Source organism: Nerophis ophidion, linkage group LG08, assembly GCF_033978795.1.
Source record: "Nerophis ophidion isolate RoL-2023_Sa linkage group LG08, RoL_Noph_v1.0, whole genome shotgun sequence".
In the NCBI taxonomy this organism is placed as follows: Eukaryota; Metazoa; Chordata; class Actinopteri; order Syngnathiformes; family Syngnathidae; genus Nerophis; species Nerophis ophidion.
The window spans coordinates 61,429,208-61,447,341 of NC_084618.1; the positions used below are offsets into that span (position 1 = coordinate 61,429,208).

Sequence of the window (18,134 nt, forward strand, 5' to 3'; positions counted from 1 at the left end):
ACGTGATTGGTATCCGCCCGAAAGACTGTATTTTACATAAGTGATTAAAATGCTTACATTTTAACCACTAAACGCAACAATTTACTTCTCGATTAATTGAGATTTGCCGCTGAAAATCGGTCTTCAACTTTTGGATAATGTAGTCAAAGTGCGTCGTTCAAGTCTTGAAATACACGGCGCAGGCTTACCAGATATTGACATCACGTGATTCGCATCCACCCGGAAGACATTTTATGTTTTAACAGAGGCGATCAGAAACGTTGACGTTTGTAAACACTGAATTCAACAATGGGCTGCTCGAATAATGAGATGCATTGCTTGATATTGGTCTTCACCATGTGCCTTTGTCTTTTCGGTAAGCAATGGATCAATATACATGATCCAGACAGTCACATTAACGCCACATGTATTTCGCGCAGTAAACAACGGACTCGCGGGTAAAATGAAGATAGTTGAAGCGCCAAACACGTTTGGGTGCGTCACGTTAAAAGCTGCAAAAGTCTTGTTTTTCTTAATTCCTATCCTGACAGTTTTGTCTCTCTTTAAGGATTAACAACAATATTTTGGCTCAGGGAAACAGAATGCAGGCGAGGGTGCCGCCGTCCCAGGTGTCTGGTATGTTCATGTCCTTTTCTAAGTCAATAATGTCTTCTGTCCTGGCGCCTTTTGTTGTTGTTGTTGTTAATCATCTTGTCGATGATAGGACCTGCACACCTTCATCGTTTGGCTGGGAAGTGTTTCAGTCTTACTGAGTCAACGTAAGTATTGTACAAAACCCAAAACCAGTCAAGTTGGCACGTTGTGTAAATGGTAAATAAAAACAGAATACAATGATTTGCAAATCCTTTTCAACCTATATTCAATTGAATAGACTGCAAAGACAAGATATTTAATGTTCAAGATGAACTTAATTTTTTTTTGCAAATACCGTATTTCCTTGAATTGCCGCTGGGGCGCTAATTAATTCCAAACCTCTTCTCACTCCTGCGCTTACCAAAGGCATGCGGTAAAAGTAAGCATGCGCTAATTCTTTTAAAACCTCTTCTCACTCCAACACTTACCAAAGTTATGCAGTAAAAATTTGAGTGTGATGTAAGCTTGGACCTTAAATCCTACTGAATAGCTCTTAATCTTCTTCCCTTTATGCGATTTCAAATTACCGGTATTAATCAGCCTCCTCCATTTTGAAAATGATGACAGGGAAAGTGTCACTCGTGACTAGGGTTGGGTATCGAGTATTGATTATCGATTGGAACCGGGACTAACTTTCCGATTCTCCCGGTTTCGTTCAAAAGTTTAAATTCCGATTCCTAGTTTCGATACCCAGTCCGCCGACCCGGAAGAAGAAGCCGTTGAACACCAACGAAAAAGCGCCCACCGCAGATAGTATTAGCATGGCCGAGCCCATGTAGCCGAGCCTATGTAGCCGAGCGAGTCAGTCAAGAATGGATAGCGGTCGTCGGCGGTCGAAAGTGTGGCTTTATTTTACAAAAAAAAAAGAAATATCGGCAAAATGCAACACGTGCGACAGGACTGTTTCGTGCTTAGGAGGTTACACGTCGAACATGATGAAGCACCTCTGAGTTTATGGAGTACTAATAAATGCGTGTCCTTTCTTCGACGCGCTGCGCCGACCGTCCTCTGCCTCTTCCTCTGGCTCCGGCTCCAACGCCCAGCGTGGCACCTCGGTGACTGCACTGCAGTCCGAATCCGGTAAGTAAAATAATATATATGCAATAAATAATGTGTTTAGCGCCAACGTTCAGGCTGCTAACAAATTATCCCGCATATTTTCTTCATAGACAATTTACAACCTGCTAGCCAGGTTCCGCGATGTGCTCAGCATACTCCGTTCACCGTAGCGGCAATGGAGAAGATGTCGGTGCCACAGACGGAAGAGGTTTTTTTTACCCTGCCTTTTTATTTTATTTTTTTTTAAAGAAAGAATCGGAATAGAGAATCGTTAGGAATCGGAATCGAAACAAAGAATCAGAATCGAAATCGTTCAAATTCAAACGATATCCAACCCTACTTGTGACGTCACAAATTTGACCAGGCAGTAATACTAAACATACGCTAATTATTTTGGGAAGCGAGTTCGACCCAGCGCATATTATATGCCCTGCGGCAATTCAAGGAAATACGGTAATCATTAACTTAGAATTTAATGGCAGCAACACATTGCAAAAAAGGTGGCACAGGGGCATTATTACCACTGTGTTACATGACCTTTCCTTTTAACAACACTCAGTAAACGTTAGGGAACTGAGGAGACAATTTTTTGTAAGCTTTTCAGGTAGAATTCTTTCCCATTGTTGCTTGATATGTATAGCTTTAGTAAAGTGAATTATATTCATATAGCACTTTTCTCTAGTGACCCAAAGCGCTTTACATAGTGAAACCCAATATCTAAGTTACATTTTTTTAAACCAGTGTGGGTGGCACTGGGAGCAGGTGGGTAAAGTGTCTTGCCCAAGGACACAACAGCAGTGACCAGGTTGGCAGAAGCGGGAATTGAACCTGGAACGCACAAGTTGCTGGCATGGCCACTCTACCAACCGAGCTATACTGCTTAAGTTGTTCAACAGTCCGGGGTCTCCTTTGTGGTATTTTACACTTCATAATGCAGCACACATTTTCAATGGGAGACAGGTCTGGACTACAGGCAGGCCAGTCTAGTACCCGTTTTGATTGATTGAAACTTTTATTAGTAGATTGCACAGTTCAGTACATATTTCGTACAATTGACCACTAAATGGTAACACCTAATGAGTTTTTCAACTTCTTTAAGTCGGGGTCCACGTTAACCAATTCATGGTACAAATATATACTATCAGCATAATACAATCATCACACAAGTTAATCATCATAGTTTATACATTTAATTATTTACATTATTTACAATCTGGAGGGTGGGATGAGGAGCTTTGGTTGATATCAGTATCAACAATTGCATCAACAGAGAAATGTGGACATTGAAACAGTTTAGGTCATACTTAGGATATGTACAGCCAGCAGAGAACATAGTGAGTTCAGATAGCATAAGAACAAGTATATACATTAGAAATACATTTGATTATTTACATTAGGTAATTTATAATCCGGGAGATGGGATGTGAATGGAGGAGGGTATTAGTAAAGGGTTGAAGTTGCCTAGAGGTGTTGTTTTAGAGCGGTTTTGAAGGAGGATAGAGATGCACTTACTTTTACACCCGTTGGGAGTGCATTCCACATTAATGTGGCATAGAAAGAGAATGAGTTAAGACCTTTGTTAGATTGGAATCTGAGCATTTCATGGAAGCTGCTTTTATACCCAATCATGGCACCCACCTGTTCCCAATTAGCCTGTTCATCTGTGGGATGTTCCAAATAAGTGTTTTATGAGCATTTCTAAACTGTCTCGGTCTTTATTTGCCAGTTTTTTGAAACATGTTGCATGCATCAAATTCCACAGAAGCTATTACCAAAAAATAAACTTGACCACTTTGAACATCAAGTATCTTGTCTTTGCAATCTATTAAATTTATAAGTTTAAAAGGACTTGCAAATCATTGTATTCTGTTTTTATTTATCATTTACACAACATGCCAACTTGACTGGTTTTGTACATCATGGTTATTTTATTCCAGATAGAAATGTGTAAAAATGTGCTTTGTACTCATGAGGAATTTTATTATAGATAAAACTGTGCTCCCACAAATCATGGTAACATTACAAGATGAAACTGCACCTACACATCGTGGTATATTTGAAATAAAAATGTACATATTGCCTTTGTGTTGTTTCAGGTATAGATATGAGTTATGCCCATTTCACAACATCACCCAACATGAACAATCATTCAGATGGAATGCCTACAGTGGGATCTTGGGGTGAGATGCCTACAGTAATAAGTGCAGATGTTTGCCAGTGACTCATATAATTGTGGGTTCTTAACAGGATTTGGCAGGAGTGGGAAATAGCAAACAACACATTTAAGGGCATGTGGATGAGAGACGGAGACACTTGTGGCACCAGAAACAGAGAAGCAAAGGTGAGCAAAGAGTGCATCACACTTATATATCAGTAAAACACTTTTTTTTTTTTTTTCCTGAAGGTGAGTCTTGTGTGCAGTGCCCAAAGCAAGCTTGCTCAGGTCTCTGAACCCAGCACGTGCGTGTACTCGCTAACGTTTGAGACACCACTTGTTTGCCATCCACATTCTCTTTTAGGTAAGCTAAGGTGTCATAGTTGAAGACATACTTGTGACATTAGAGGCCTGATTTACTAAATGTTTGCGTGTACCAAAACACGTGCAAACTTGATAGTACACGCAAAGCTGATCTACTAAACATGTGCAAAGTGGAGAATGTCTGTTAAATGTGAAGAATAAGGCGTGCAATCCATTCTGCGCCTCTTTCTTCATCTATATACCAAATATATGCTGATCATCAAAACACTCCAAAATACTGGGAGAAGATGAAAATATAATTATTTCACTATTTTGCGCTTTATTTAGCACGTGTGGGAAGGATGTGCAAACTGACAGTTCCACACACAGCTGTAGGATTGGTGCTCACGCTGCAAATAAACAGTGGACAAATGAGAATCCTTTTTGTGTGTATCAACATTTTAGGCGTCAGACTTATTACACAAAACAGTGAATACTATTTTGTTTTGATTAGCACGTGCAAACCGACAGTTCCACACACAGCTGCTGGATTGGCGCTTGCGCTGCAGACAAATGATAGACGAGAATTCTCCGAAGCAACATCGTTTTATAATTTTACAGCTACTAGAAGGGTTGATTAAAACAAAATAAATAAATGATAAATGGGTTGTACTTGTATAGCGCTTTTCTACCTTCAAGGTACTCAAAGCGCTTTGACACTACTTCCACATTTACCCATTCTCACACACATTCACACACTGATGGAGGGAGTTGCCATGCAAGGCGCTAACCAGCAGCCATCAGGAGCAAGGGTGAAGTGTCTTGCTCAGGACACAACGGACGGGACGAGGTTGGTACTAGGTGGGGATTGAATCAGGAACCTTCGGGTTGCGCACGGCCACTCTCAGGTTGCGCATGGCCACTCTCGGGTTGCGCAACGCCGTCCCTAATAATAATCCCTAATAATAATAATAAATAAATAATTGTAATTGTGTTTTGGTGTCTCATTTTTAATGATAATTTTTCCATAAAATATTCAAATATTTAATAAATCAAAAATATATTTAAGTATGCATTTTTTGCCTCCTGAGTGGATATATACAACTGTTCTCCAAAAAGCGCACATTCAGCCTTAAAAAAAAGTGGTTTTAATGTAGATGCACTGTAGGACTGTTTCTAAAATGCCCAATAAAAATAGTACATGTCTTCTGCATGTTTGAAAACATATCAAAACCCCACAGGTAGGAGCATGATGACAATGTGCAGTAAATGAGTATCCATTGTGATGTTCTATAAAGTACACACAGAATCCTCACTTAAGGCAGTCTGTACCACTTTACAATTGCACACGCCATGTTGGTAAGCTGCATGCAACACGTTCACTAGTAGCACACGCAGGTTTATAGATTGCACACGTTATTCAGCCTGTGGTATTTGAATCTTAGTAAATCAGGCTCCAAGTCTACTTTGTGTGCTATTTTCAAGTATACCCCACCCTGAGTGAGACGCTGCAAAAGCGATGGGATGACGCAGAGCAGGCTCGGTATGAAGGTCTTATCACTGAGCAAGTAAGTGTAAGCTTCTGTTATAAAATGCTCCTCTTTGTGTGTTGCAATTGTTTATTCTTTTTAGGGATATGGAAATCTCCTAAGGGATATATTTGAAGATGCCGGGTTCCTGAAGAGTCACAAAGTGAAAGTAAAGTTACCCGAGGCTGCTGTTCAATGGGAAACACACAGCTCTTTAGAGAAATGTAATGAGGTATGCATAGTTACAAAAGGTACCATCTAAATGAAATGCATTTTTTTGACATGTTAAACCTTAATATGTTCTTACACGCTAAGCATTATCTTTTACAGGACTTCCAAAAACAACAAGAAGAGATTGAGAGACTGCGAGCCCTCCTCACTCATCACAATATTCCCTTCCATTCACAAACAGGTAACGCAGAGCAGCTCATCCAAAAACAGAGTGTAGACATCGGTGCATAATATATTTTTGTTCTGTTACAGATGGAACAAAAGCGGCCGGGACCACAACTATGCTGCAACATTTACGAGGGGATGACGGCTGAAAGTTTTTCCCCTTCTTGGGTGCGCTGATAAAGAAACGGGGACATGATGGAATCAATATTAATTTCCCAAATCAGGGATACATTGTTAAAAAAAACTCTTATTTATTTAAAAAATCTTTTGATAAAAAAACCAACAACTTGTAATTTAATTAAAAAGACACTTACAGCTCAATTTCTTTCCTTTGGAATGTTTAAAAACCTTGAAATGGGCCAAAAACACACCTATACTTCATTACATTGAATATGTATTATTGACAGTGAAATTATTAGTATAACTAAAAGAAACAAAAAAAGTCCAACCTGAGAGAATCAGGACAATCTCATCAGTTTTTAGTGAAAACTCAAGCAAGCATCTGGATAACATCTCGAGCTCTTTGCGCCCTCTTCTGGACATCTGGATCCTCTTGTCCTGATTCTTCCACCAAGACTAAGGCCTTCTGCACTGTGGTCTGTCTTGCTCCACCTTGCAGGCCTTCTATGTACTCCAGCATCAAAGAGAACTTTTCATCTGGAACCTGCAAACAAATATTTTGAAGCAGACGGCATTAGAAATATTTTCACTAATGTCTCTCATTTGCCCATTCACCTGTTGCTAGGGAGAGTTTACAGCAGTGGTTCTTAACCTGGGTTCGGCGGAGGTCAAAACACACCCGACTCATCGTGTAAATACAAACTTCTCCCTATCGGCGTATTACGAGTACGGCAACAGCTGACTGATTTGCAGGTGTATAATTTGTTGTGAGTTTACGCACTGTGTTGGTTTTGTTGTTCGAACAAGGTGATGTTCATGCACAGTTCATTTTGTGCACCAGTAGAAAAAACATGGTAACACTTTAGTATGGGGAACATATTCACCATTAATTACTTAACATGCAAATTAGTAACATATTGGCTCTTAACTAGTCATTATTAAGTACTTATTAATGCCTTATTCGGCATGACCTTATTATAACTGTAACCCTCTGACCCTGACCCTAACCAAATAACTCTAAATTAAGTCTTTATTACCCAGAATATGTTCCCCTAGTGTCCAAATAACTCTAAATCAAGTCTTTGTTACTTAAAATAAGTTCCCCATACTAAAATATTACCAAAAACATACAACTTTGTCTTGAATTTGAAGAAAAAAACAAAAAAACATTTTATTTTACACTTTAGAAGGATTCGGTGAATGCGCATATGAAACTGGTGGGGTTCGATACATCCAACAAGGTTAAGAACCCCTGGTTTACAGGGTTAAATCATAATTGCTTCATAATAGTGAAACAAATGTTTTCCCTCAGGATCCAACTATCTCCCAGAAGTAGACTTCTATAATCAGCAGCAATAAATGGTGAGTAGGAAGGCGTGAGGCTAAGTAGAAGTTGAGCGAAAAAGCATTTCCTGCTGCGAGGTAAGGTTTTGGGCTTCACGATGGCAGAGGGGTTAGTGCGTCTGCCTCACAATACGAAGTTCCTGCAGTCCTGAGTTCAAATCCAGGCTCGGGATCTTTCTGTGTGGAGTTTGCATGTTCTCCCCGTGAACGCGTGGGTTCCCTTCCGGGTACTCCGGCTTCCTCCCACTTCCAAAGACATGCACCTGGGGATAGGTTGATTGGCAACACTAAATTGGCCCTAGTGTGTGAATGTTGTCTGTGTTGGCCCTGCGATGAGATGGCGACTTGTCCAGGGTGTACCCTGCCTTCCGCCCAATTGTAGCTGAGATAGGCGCCAGCACCCCCCGCGACCCCGAAAGGGAATAAGCAGTAGAAAATGGATGGAAGGTAAGGTTTTTCCTGTCACACACACGCTCAAGAAATTTATCGAAAAAATTAACTGAAAAGGTGCTTGGATGCAACAATTTCTAAATCGAACCACTGCTGTGATATAAATATAAAGCCAACAATGAAATGAAAGCCTAACATGTTGGCAACTCATGTTTGGGTAAGAAAAAATTAAATTTGGAAGAAATCAAGGCAATGTAATAGTTAAAAAAAAAAAAAAGTTTTCATATCTAATTTCTGTTGGATTAAATTGAAGTGGTACTGGACTTTGAACACATACAATAGAATACATTGTAATGTAAAGGCTAGTAAAAACATCAAACCAAACAAGGAAAAATATTTTAATAAGACTAATAGCAAAGATTGAAAAGAAAAACACATGTATGTATCCACAAATTCATTAAAATATTAAAAAAAGATCATACAAATATTTTTTCCAATTATATTGTATGTTTGTGTTTCCATCTGTACCATAAATGCTCCTATTGAAGCAAGGGCTTTATATTTATATGATCATCTACTAATAAGCATATTGCAAAACCAATTTTGGAACAAAATGGCTAAGCCAGCATTAATCCAATTTATGAGTTCATTGTAAACAACAGTATGGCTATGAATTTAACAATACGAAAATATATCACGGTTATCTTGACAAAAATTATTACAGTTATTTATTACCCCTGTATTGTCGAATGTGCTCAAAAATATTCGAACACAAATGTTTTGACAAAATTATATTCCAAATCACTAACATTAATAGACGTGCTGTTAGAAAACCCACTATTTTGCATGTTGGTTTGAATTGTAGCACTTTAAGATGTATTTAAATGAAAAGTGCGTAACAAAACCATTTATAATTTTTGCCGGTTATTGTGGCGTTCTACTTTGTTCAACGGCCCTTGAACCGTAAAAACACCATCATTCTGAAGCACATGCAGAGTTAGATACAATCTGTCTGAAGGGATGTTTATTTTTTCATGTTTGGATGACAAATGAATCACAATCCTCACACAGGTTAAAAAAAAAAAAAAAAAAGTGGGCGCAAACAAGCATCTTTTCGCGACTTTTTTGCGATCTCCGGATCTAAGTTGGATGTCAAAGTTTACCAACTTCTGGGTTTATGGTCACAACTTGATGCATGATTTCTAATCTAGTCACTGGCAGCAACTATACGGCTCAGTATGTCAGTAGCTGTATAAACTAGTTACCTCCCTGTGATCATGGCGCCACTAAAAGTAGTTCCTCAGCAATAGCGCTTTGTATAACAATATCGCTAATACTTGGTTATTATTCAGGTCACAAGATGTATTGTTGGCAGTTTTTGAATGTTTATTAGAAGGTTTATGGGCGCAATACATGACCCCTGTAGCTGCATTTGTTAGCCAACTCGACATTTCGTATATTACAAATTAAAATGCATTAAAAAAAGGACGTGTTCTTGTCTCACATAAGGATTGAAAATTATAAGCAAAATTCCCCAAAAAGTGCAGTTCCCTTTTAAGTGTTTTTTTTAGTGATTGAAGTTACGCATGTTGCTCTTAGCACCCACCCTGCAGTAAGTGAGGCAAAAGTACTTAAGTCGTGAATGATGACTGGCTCATTACTAATGAGGTGGACTTTTCCGCGACAATTTTTTTTCGGTCGTATGAAAATCACTTTGGAATGTCATTCAAATCCATGAAAAAGATAATGCTTTACATTTTAAAAATTTAGACCTGATGCAGCTGCTCCAGCACCCCCCGCGACTCCGAATGGGACAAGCGGTAGAAAATGGATGGATGCCTGTTGCGTAAACACGTGTTGTCATGGTGATATATGTGCATCCACTTCCGCTGTGGTCCCACTCACAATGTGCAATTTGAATTTTGATATTTAATACATAGTGGCATTATGAAGCTTTTATCCTCATCATCGAAGCAATCAAAATATATTTGATAGCTCACTGGAAGTTTATTTCATCATTTCATTATGTGTGGCATTCACTGAATCCAAACTTTAAGTGCAACATAATGTTTCACCTTATTGCAGCCCCAGAGGCGGGTAAGAACAAAAGTACTTAAGTCGACGGGAAAATACACATAGGCCAGACTTGAAAGGGAACGGCCACATTTAAGGGTTGTTCCACCCAAAGCGTACATCCTGGATGTACATAGTTGCGCACTGACACTTAAATCGAGGGAGAGAATGCTGCACAGCCAGAATCAGCGCAGTTATGCAATTTTTTTTTAAATTACGCACACAGAAAATAGTGCCCACAGAGACCATACACCTAGTAAAGAAGACAGATGGCCCCATTTACTGAATGTTTGCATGGACTAAAACAAGTGCAAACTTGATAGTGCACGCATAGCTGATCTACGAAACGTGTGCAAAGTGGATTGTGTCTGTTAGGTGAGCAGACTAAGGCGTGCAATTCATTTTGAGTCTCGGTCTTCATTAATATTCTATATATATATATATGCTGATCATCAAACTGTCCACAATACTGGAAATTTATGCAAATATAATTATTCAGTACACACAATGTGATTATCAACACATTACCATTTTGCAACCACCAAACTTTGCGCTTTATTTAGCACGCGTAGGAAAGACGTGCAGACTGACTGACACGGCTGCAGAATCAGTGCGAATGCTCCACAGAGACAACAGACAGACGAGAATCCCCCATCCTACGTGTGTGTCAACATATTGGACGGTCAGAAATGAAAAATTAGACATATCTATTCAGTAACATTATTTTATAATTTCTATAGCTGCCATTTGAGAATCCTTAAATCCTTATTAAAATAAATTTAAGTAATGCATTTTGGTGTCATTTAATATTGTTTTAATAACATTTGTTTTTTTCACTTATAATATATATTAAAATATTTCTCATATGAAACAGTGTGACATGAAGTTAATCATTTATATATAGTGTTTTTTTTACTCTCGTGAGTGCTTTACATATTGAAACCCATTATCTACATCTTTAAAAGGGAGACTGCACTTTTTTTGGAATGTTTATCGTTCAAAAACATTATGAGACAAGAAAACATGTATTTTTTTAGGATTTTGAAGATAAAAAACAGTTTAGAAGATGCGGCTAATGGGAGTCACAATTGTAGCCTTCAAAACCCTCCATCAACGTTTTATATACACACTGCAGGTCTTATAATGGGCAGCATGGTGGAAGAGGGGTTAGTGCGTCTGCCTCACAATACGAAGGCCCTGAGTAGTCCTGGGTTCAATCCCGGGCTCGGGATCTTTCTGTGTGGATTTTGCATGTCCTCCCCGTGACTGCGTGCGTTCCCTCCGGGTACTCCGGCTTCCTCCCACTTCCAAAGACATGCATCTGGGGATAGGTTGATTGGCAACACTAAATTGGCCCTAGTGTGTGTATGTTGTCTATCTGTGTTGGGCCTGCAATGCGGTAGAGACTTGTCCAGGGTGTATGCCGCCTTCCGCCCGATTGTAGCTGAGAAGGGCACCAGCGCCCCCCGTGACCCCAAAGGGAATAAGCGGTAGAAATGGATGGATGAAGGTCTCTATAATTTTGGAACAGACATGTTCATAACAATATGTAATATGTTCAATATTTACCGTATTTTGATCACTTTAATCATTTCCGGTACTGATTTCTTCCGCGCGTTGATTTCTTTTTCCATAGCAATGCACGTCCGACTTTGAGTGTGTTCCTACTTCCACATACAAAACGCATGTGTGTGTTTTAATCATGGCAGACTTGGTAAACAACAAAAACAACTATTGTTGGACGAATGAGGATTCACAACCTTATCTTTTTGAAGCTGAATGAACGAAGGTTTCACTGCTGGTTCTGGAAGCGAGCATGAACATTGGAGCAGACGGAAGCCGAGAGAGTGAGGTGAAAGTCAGTTTGGAGACAATCTATTTTGACATACATTTTGTGGTTACCCCAAATAAACCGGAAAAAATGTCCCCGACCAGCTGGACAAAAGAGACAACTGTCCATCGAGTGAGTCATACAGACAGCATACACTCTATAGCTAGTTGTGTACAAACAAAATATGAAACGTGGGCTTTTACAGATAATGTAATATAATTGTTCATGTTTTTCAGTCAGCACAGATTGGTGTTCTATCGCAGTGTTGTGCATTACAAACTCAAATGCGTTTCGTGCTGACATGGAAGCTAAGATATCTCTTGCCGTAGTTAGCTTTTACGGCTAGTACCGAAGCATGTCGATGTGTTACTACGCTAGAAAGAGAGTTCCTCAGTGTTCCCTCTTACAATAAAAATGTCGCTACAGTTTGGTTATTATAGAGGTTATGGAACGTTAATGAAATATTGGGGACGGTTTTTGAATGCATTTTTAAAGTGATTTAGAAGTAGAATTGATTGCTCCCATTAGCGGCAACATTTTAAAAAAAAGTGCAGTTCCCCATAAAGCTACAGTTAAACCAGTGTGGGTGGCACTGGGAACAGGTGGTAAAGTGTCTTGTCAAAGGACACAAAGGCGGTGACATAGGATGGCGGAACCTGCATCTCTGAAGTTGCTGGCACGGCCACTCTACAAATGAGCCACGCCGCTCCGCACTTCTTTAAATATGCATTTTTTCTGTCTTGTAAGTAACCTTGTAACCTTCAACGGGGAAAAAAAGTGGTTTCAATGTAAACGCACTGTAGGGCTGCTGCTAAAATGTGCATAAAAACGTAGCACATGTCTCCTGCTAGATTGAAAACATAGCAAAATGCCACAAGTAGTAGCATGATAAAATGAAAGTGCAGTGTCCCCATGGTGATGCCTGATATAGTACAGGCAAAATTCTCATTTAAAATAAGGCGGTCCACACTATTTTGCACACGCAGTCTTAGTAAATCGCAAGCAACACAGGCACTAATAGTACACACTATTTTCTAGATTGCACACACTGTTTAGTGCATGGTATTTGGATCTAAGTAACTCAGGCCATTGATGGCGTTAATGGAAGCAGTTCGCTTTAAGAATTGTTATCAATCAATTAACCAATGTTTATTTATATAGCCCTAAATCACAAGTGTCTCAAAGGGATGCACAAGCCACAAAGACATCCTCAGTTCAGATCCCACATCAGGGCAAGGAAAAACTGAACACAGCGGAATGAGAATGAGAAACCTTGGAGAGGATCGAAATGGACGTGGAGTGCGATGGACGTCGAGTGGATCTAGCATAATATTGTGAAAGTCCTGTCCATAGTGAAGCTAACATAATAGTGAAGAGTCCAGTCCATAGTGGGGCCAGCAGGAGACCATCCCGAGCGGAGACAGGTCAGCAGTATATATTATTACATTATAAATGTGTTATTAAATAAGATAAATAAAGTAGCGGTTGAAAATTTCAACCTAAGGGGATGTCGTTACCTTTTCAGAGTCAAACATGTGCTGGAGTAACCACGTCTGTCGGATTTTCTGGAACTTCCACTCTTCACGATTTTCAGCCCAGCTACAAAGACAGCAATGGATCAAATGTGTGGTTTAGTGCATTGGCGACAGTTAAAATATGTTTTGGTACATTCAAATCCCTCAGTAATGGGTTCTAGCACTTATGCATGTCAAGTGAAGATGTAGTCGCTGTGTAGCAAAGGTGGTTGTCATTCAGTGGTGACCAACTCAGTCACTTACCAGGTGAGGTAATCTAAGGCTATCTTGGAAGCCTTGGAAGGCCGAGGAATGATTTTAGGTTTAGGTAGAATAATCCCCTGTTCTCTCAGACGCGCCCTTTCCTCTTTTTTCCTGATCTTCTTCAGCTTCCTCTCCAGAACTCGCCTCTCCTCTGGACTCAAGTCCTCTTCCTCGTCTGGATCTTTTGGTGAAACTGGAACCTATCACAGAAAAGCCAACCAAAAGGCAGAATTTACAGTGATGATTATTTTTATTAGTAATGTGAAATGACATTTTTAAAAATCAGATTAATTATTACCTTTTTTGAATTTGGATTAGTCATAATCACACTTTTGAATTTGGATTAGTACATGTTTTCCATTTGGATAGATCATAATAACAACAACAACAGGTTATTACTACCTTGCATGATTTAAATTAATTTCTTTAAAAAGGTGCCAATATTTGGACCCATATGCAATGTTATAATCAGAATCAAAATGTGTTACTTTAATGCATGTAATTTTTTTGGGTGGTGATCCAAACATACATTCATACTGACCTTTTAGGCTCACTAGGAGTGACTGATCCAATAGATATCACGTACAGTATTGATCCAGTGTCAGCAGAAAAAAACTAGTATCTGATTATTATTGGCAGTAACTAAACATTTTTAATCTTATTAGTTTTACTACAAACAGTCCTGCACCGTGTTTTCTTGTGCAAAGCTGGACAGCAAGCTAAAAAATCTTTATGTGCTTTATCAAGCACACAAAGTTTTTATTTTATTTTAGTCAAGTCATTTACAAAAAAGGTAAACATGCTAGGCTATGGGAGCTATGCAGCAGATAAGCACACAATAAATGGCAATGACCTGCAATTAACTTTACCATACCTGAAACGATACCCAAAACGGTCTACATTACATATCACATTCACACATTATTGATGGTGGCAGCTGCCATACAAAGCGCTAACCATGACCCATCAGGAGCAAGATGGGTGAAGTGTTTTGCCCAAAAACACAACAGCTGTGACTAGGATGGTGAAAGCTGGATTCAAACCTGTAACCCTCAAGTTGCTGGCACAGCCACGCTACAATCGTGGCTACGCTGCCCCCACTGAGCACACAATCTAGAAGTACGTACTAATATTTGAAGAATATTGCAGTCTAAAACACCCCTTTTGTCACAATAATAAAGTATCAAATAATCATAGTTGCTTATTACTTGCACATAAAGTCTCAAAAGCAGAAGCATAGTAAAAAGTATCTAGCAACAAACATGTCAGCATAATTTAACTTGATGTATCATGAGTTTAACTTTATTTATTTTTGTGATCACTAGGTGTCGCCAAACACAGTTAACACTCCACGTCCGATCGGATCGAATTAATATCCATATCGTATTGGAAGTATAAAAAAATACAATAAAGTGGGACGCCCTTAACACTCATAGAATCACTGATGGCATATTCGCAAGGCTAACAAGTTGACTAAGTTAGTTGTCATCTATTATTGTTATAGGTACTGTTTTTTGGGAGGGCGTGGCTTGGTTGCTAGAGCGTCCGTGCCATCAACATGAGGGTTAAAAGTTACGCCTTCCTCGTCATGTCCGTTGTGTCTTTGGGCAAGACACTTCACCCTTACTCCTGATGGGTCGTGGTTAGGGCCTTGCATGGCAGCTCCCGCCATCAGTGTGTGAATGTGTGTGTGAATGGGTGAATGTGGAAATAGTGTCAAAGCGCTTTGAGTACCTTGAAGGTAGAAAAGCGCTATACAAGTACAGTATAATCCATTTACCATTTAATTTATGAACATTTGGGCTATTTGTGTTTCACGCTTAAAAGTGATGTTTTTGGCCCACAGGCAGTTGGCATTACACTTTGGCCTCATGAGGCAAAATGTTGAAATAAATTGCGTGATTAATCTGCGTGTAAACATGATTAATGTGATCATTTTTTGTTAAAAATAACATGAGTTATCTCCTTATCTCTTACAGCCCATATTTTTATATTTTCGATAAACTCATTGTTCACCCTGAGAGATGATATTGTTGCAAATCAGCATCCTGTTCCTGAACAGACTGCAAAAATACCATGCACGTTTAAGTAGCAGCAAAGCTTAAAGGGCACTTCCTGTTTCATTGCAGTTAAGGCTGTTTCCGGTAGTTTGCATTATTCGGCGATGTGCTGCATTAGAGCACACTTTTGCACAAGTATGGCACAGTTGCGTCATAATTTGCAAATTCTTGTGAAAAATTCCAGCGCGACTATAAATACACACACCAATCCACAGTGCAGCAATATAATGTGCATAGCATTCATTTCGACTTTCTTAAAAAGGTTAATGTGATCCTCATGGGAGCCTCAACAAGGGAGCCACTATGTGCTCTGATTTAACGGTCCTCAGTCTGCAAGGTGAAGGGTGGAAAAAAAGAGGGACGGAAAGTGTTCTGATCACGTGGCCACAAAGTCTTTCTGAACGTCTGCTACCCACAGAAATAAAAACGCCTTTTTGAGCAGTCTTATGCTGCGAGCGCAAGCTCATCTTTTTGTCATCATCTTCTTGGCTTTTATTCAGCAAGCAGCAGCCGTCCAGCTGGGAGATACAAAAAGGAGACCAGCGCGTGACGACAACAAAAAAATGGTAAGTGGAAACGTGCTGTCACAGCAGTTCTTCTACAGAAGAAGCAGCAAGAGTGCATTTAAAACTAGAAACGTGTACATAGAAGTTACATGTATAGATCTATCCTACACTGTTGAGCGGTGGTAGATTACATACAGTGAATACAGACTAGAGATGCGCGGATAGGCAATTATATCATCCGCAACTGCATCACCAAAGTTGTCACCCGAACCAACACTTTATCAGAACCACAACCGCCCGCCCGTTGAAATACATCAGAGGTCGGCCACCTTTACCACTCAAATAGCTATTTTAACCCGTTTCGCAGAGTAAAGAAGACAATGGAGCCGCTAACGTTCTCGCGAATATCCAATAGTGTTCATCCTGATGACAAGAATAAGGGCGTGCTGTGAAGCCATTGCCTTTGACACCTACAAAAACATGTACAAACAGATTGTTAGTCCAGCAACATGTTGTATGCAGCTTCCCCAATCACACGTACAAGATTGAAAGGCATACTGGGTGATACAGAGTACACTGATGGTTGTGATATAAACAATTTTAACACTCTTAGTAAGATGCGCCACGCAGTGAAGCTACACCGAACAAGAATGACAAACATTTCGGGAGAACATCCTCCCAGTAACACAACATAAACGCAACACAACAAATACCCAGAATCCTTTGCATCCGTGACAAACCCTGAATATATTTTACACCCCCGCACCCCCAACCCCGCCCACCTTACCGACGCACGGGGGTGGGGGGTGTGGGGGTGTAAAATATATTCAGGGTTTGTCACGGATGTAGAAGGGGTTGCTGCTAGCGGGGTGTATAAAATAGTCAGGAATTGTCATGGATGCAAAGGATTCTCGGTATTTGTTGTGTTGCGTTTATGTTGTGTTACCGGGAGGATGTTCTCCCGAAATGTGTTTGTCATTCTTGTTTGGTGTGGCTTCACAGCGTGGCGCATATTACTAAGAGTGTTAGAATTGTTTATATCACAACCATTAGTGTACTCTGTCACCCAGTATGCCTTGCACATGTTGCTGGACTGACAAGCAGATCGTACATGTTGTAGAAGGCGACAAAGCTTCATAGCACACTCTAATACTTATTAATTGGGTGGCTGCCGACAGTCATTCTGGAGATTGTTTGCGTCTCCTATTGTCTTCTTCGCTTTGTTACACGGGTCCTAAATGGCTCTTTGAATGGTAAAGGATACCAATCCCTGAACCATGTATATCAAATATTTCCGAATGGTTCACCCGCCTGAATCTAATTAAAATCTATTTTTTCGTCATGTCACCCGCCCGACCCGCGGTTTATCCGCGGACTCCGCGGATGAGACCGCAAACCACGCATCTCTAATACAGACACTCAACTTTTGCTTTTGGAACACACATTTTTACAGAAATTTGTGTAATAGGTTTTCTATTATGCAAACAAATGTGTCTCAAATTTGGTTGACAAATTGTAAAACAAAGCTGCACCTGGCTTTTTGCATTTCGCAGGTTACAACTGTGACAAAAGTTTGTGAACCGCCTCTAATATTGTACAGACAAACATTGTTCGTAATTAAGTAGTCATTTTGTGGAAATAAATTCCCAAACTAAGAATTCTAAGGGTTAGGCACCAGCACCTCCAAAACCCTCAAATCTAGACTCCAAATATCCCAGGACAAGCTAGTCAGGTTACTTTCAGACCTCCACCCCAGATCACACCTTACTCCTACCCACTTCTCCAAAGTGGGCTGGCTCAGGGTGGAGGACAGAGTAAAACAACTTTCACTGAGTCTAGTCTATAAAATCGGCTTCACCTCCCTGATACCGAAGTACATGTCAAACTACTTCTGCCATCACCACAACACCAGGGGGAGATCCACAAACCACGTTAAACCCAGATTCCGATCCAACAA

General features: G+C 39.9%; 3 protein-coding genes across 8 annotated transcripts in view; 2 read left to right on the forward strand and 1 right to left on the reverse strand.

The window, feature by feature from the left end:
- On the forward strand, positions 1–6,396 carry gnptg (N-acetylglucosamine-1-phosphate transferase subunit gamma). The gene is made up of 11 exons (XM_061909238.1): positions 1–355; positions 420–474; positions 548–615; positions 704–758; positions 3,789–3,872; positions 3,940–4,033; positions 4,097–4,211; positions 5,636–5,718; positions 5,783–5,911; positions 6,010–6,091; positions 6,163–6,396. The coding sequence occupies exons 1-11, from the start codon at positions 289–291 to the stop codon at positions 6,222–6,224; spliced, it is 894 nt and encodes a 297-aa protein (XP_061765222.1). The 5' UTR covers positions 1–288; the 3' UTR covers positions 6,225–6,396.
- Positions 2,686–18,134, reverse strand: part of LOC133558112 (uncharacterized protein C7orf50) — a 27,910-nt gene continuing 12,461 nt past the window's right edge. For all 5 annotated transcript variants that reach the window (XM_061909239.1, XM_061909241.1, XM_061909240.1 and 2 more), the window contains exons 4-6: positions 13,612–13,811; positions 13,351–13,432; positions 2,686–6,739 (exon numbers count right to left, since the gene is read on the reverse strand). In XM_061909239.1, coding sequence (XP_061765223.1) covers positions 6,566–6,739; positions 13,351–13,432; positions 13,612–13,811 — 456 coding nt within the window. In that variant the 3' untranslated portion in view covers positions 2,686–6,565. The remainder of the gene's footprint in view (positions 6,740–13,350; positions 13,433–13,611; positions 13,812–18,134) is intronic.
- Positions 14,598–18,134, forward strand: part of LOC133558108 (uncharacterized) — a 10,074-nt gene continuing 6,537 nt past the window's right edge. Inside the window, exon 1 of one of the 2 annotated variants that reach the window (XM_061909236.1) lies at positions 14,598–16,237. In XM_061909236.1, coding sequence (XP_061765220.1) covers positions 16,118–16,237 — 120 coding nt within the window. In that variant the 5' untranslated portion in view covers positions 14,598–16,117. The remainder of the gene's footprint in view (positions 16,238–18,134) is intronic. The other variant, XM_061909235.1, reaches the window with a different exon arrangement.

Bases quoted from the DNA above. Each gene is read 5' to 3' on its own strand.
- gnptg (XM_061909238.1), top strand. From the start codon at position 289: ATGGGCTGCTCGAATAATGAGATGCATTGCTTGATATTGGTCTTCACC. The intron at 356-419 runs GTAAGCAATGGA...TATTTCGCGCAG, and splicing joins CATGTGCCTTTGTCTTTTCG to TAAACAACGGACTCGCGGGT. The intron at 4,034-4,096 runs GTGAGCAAAGAG...TTTTTCCTGAAG, and splicing joins CCAGAAACAGAGAAGCAAAG to GTGAGTCTTGTGTGCAGTGC.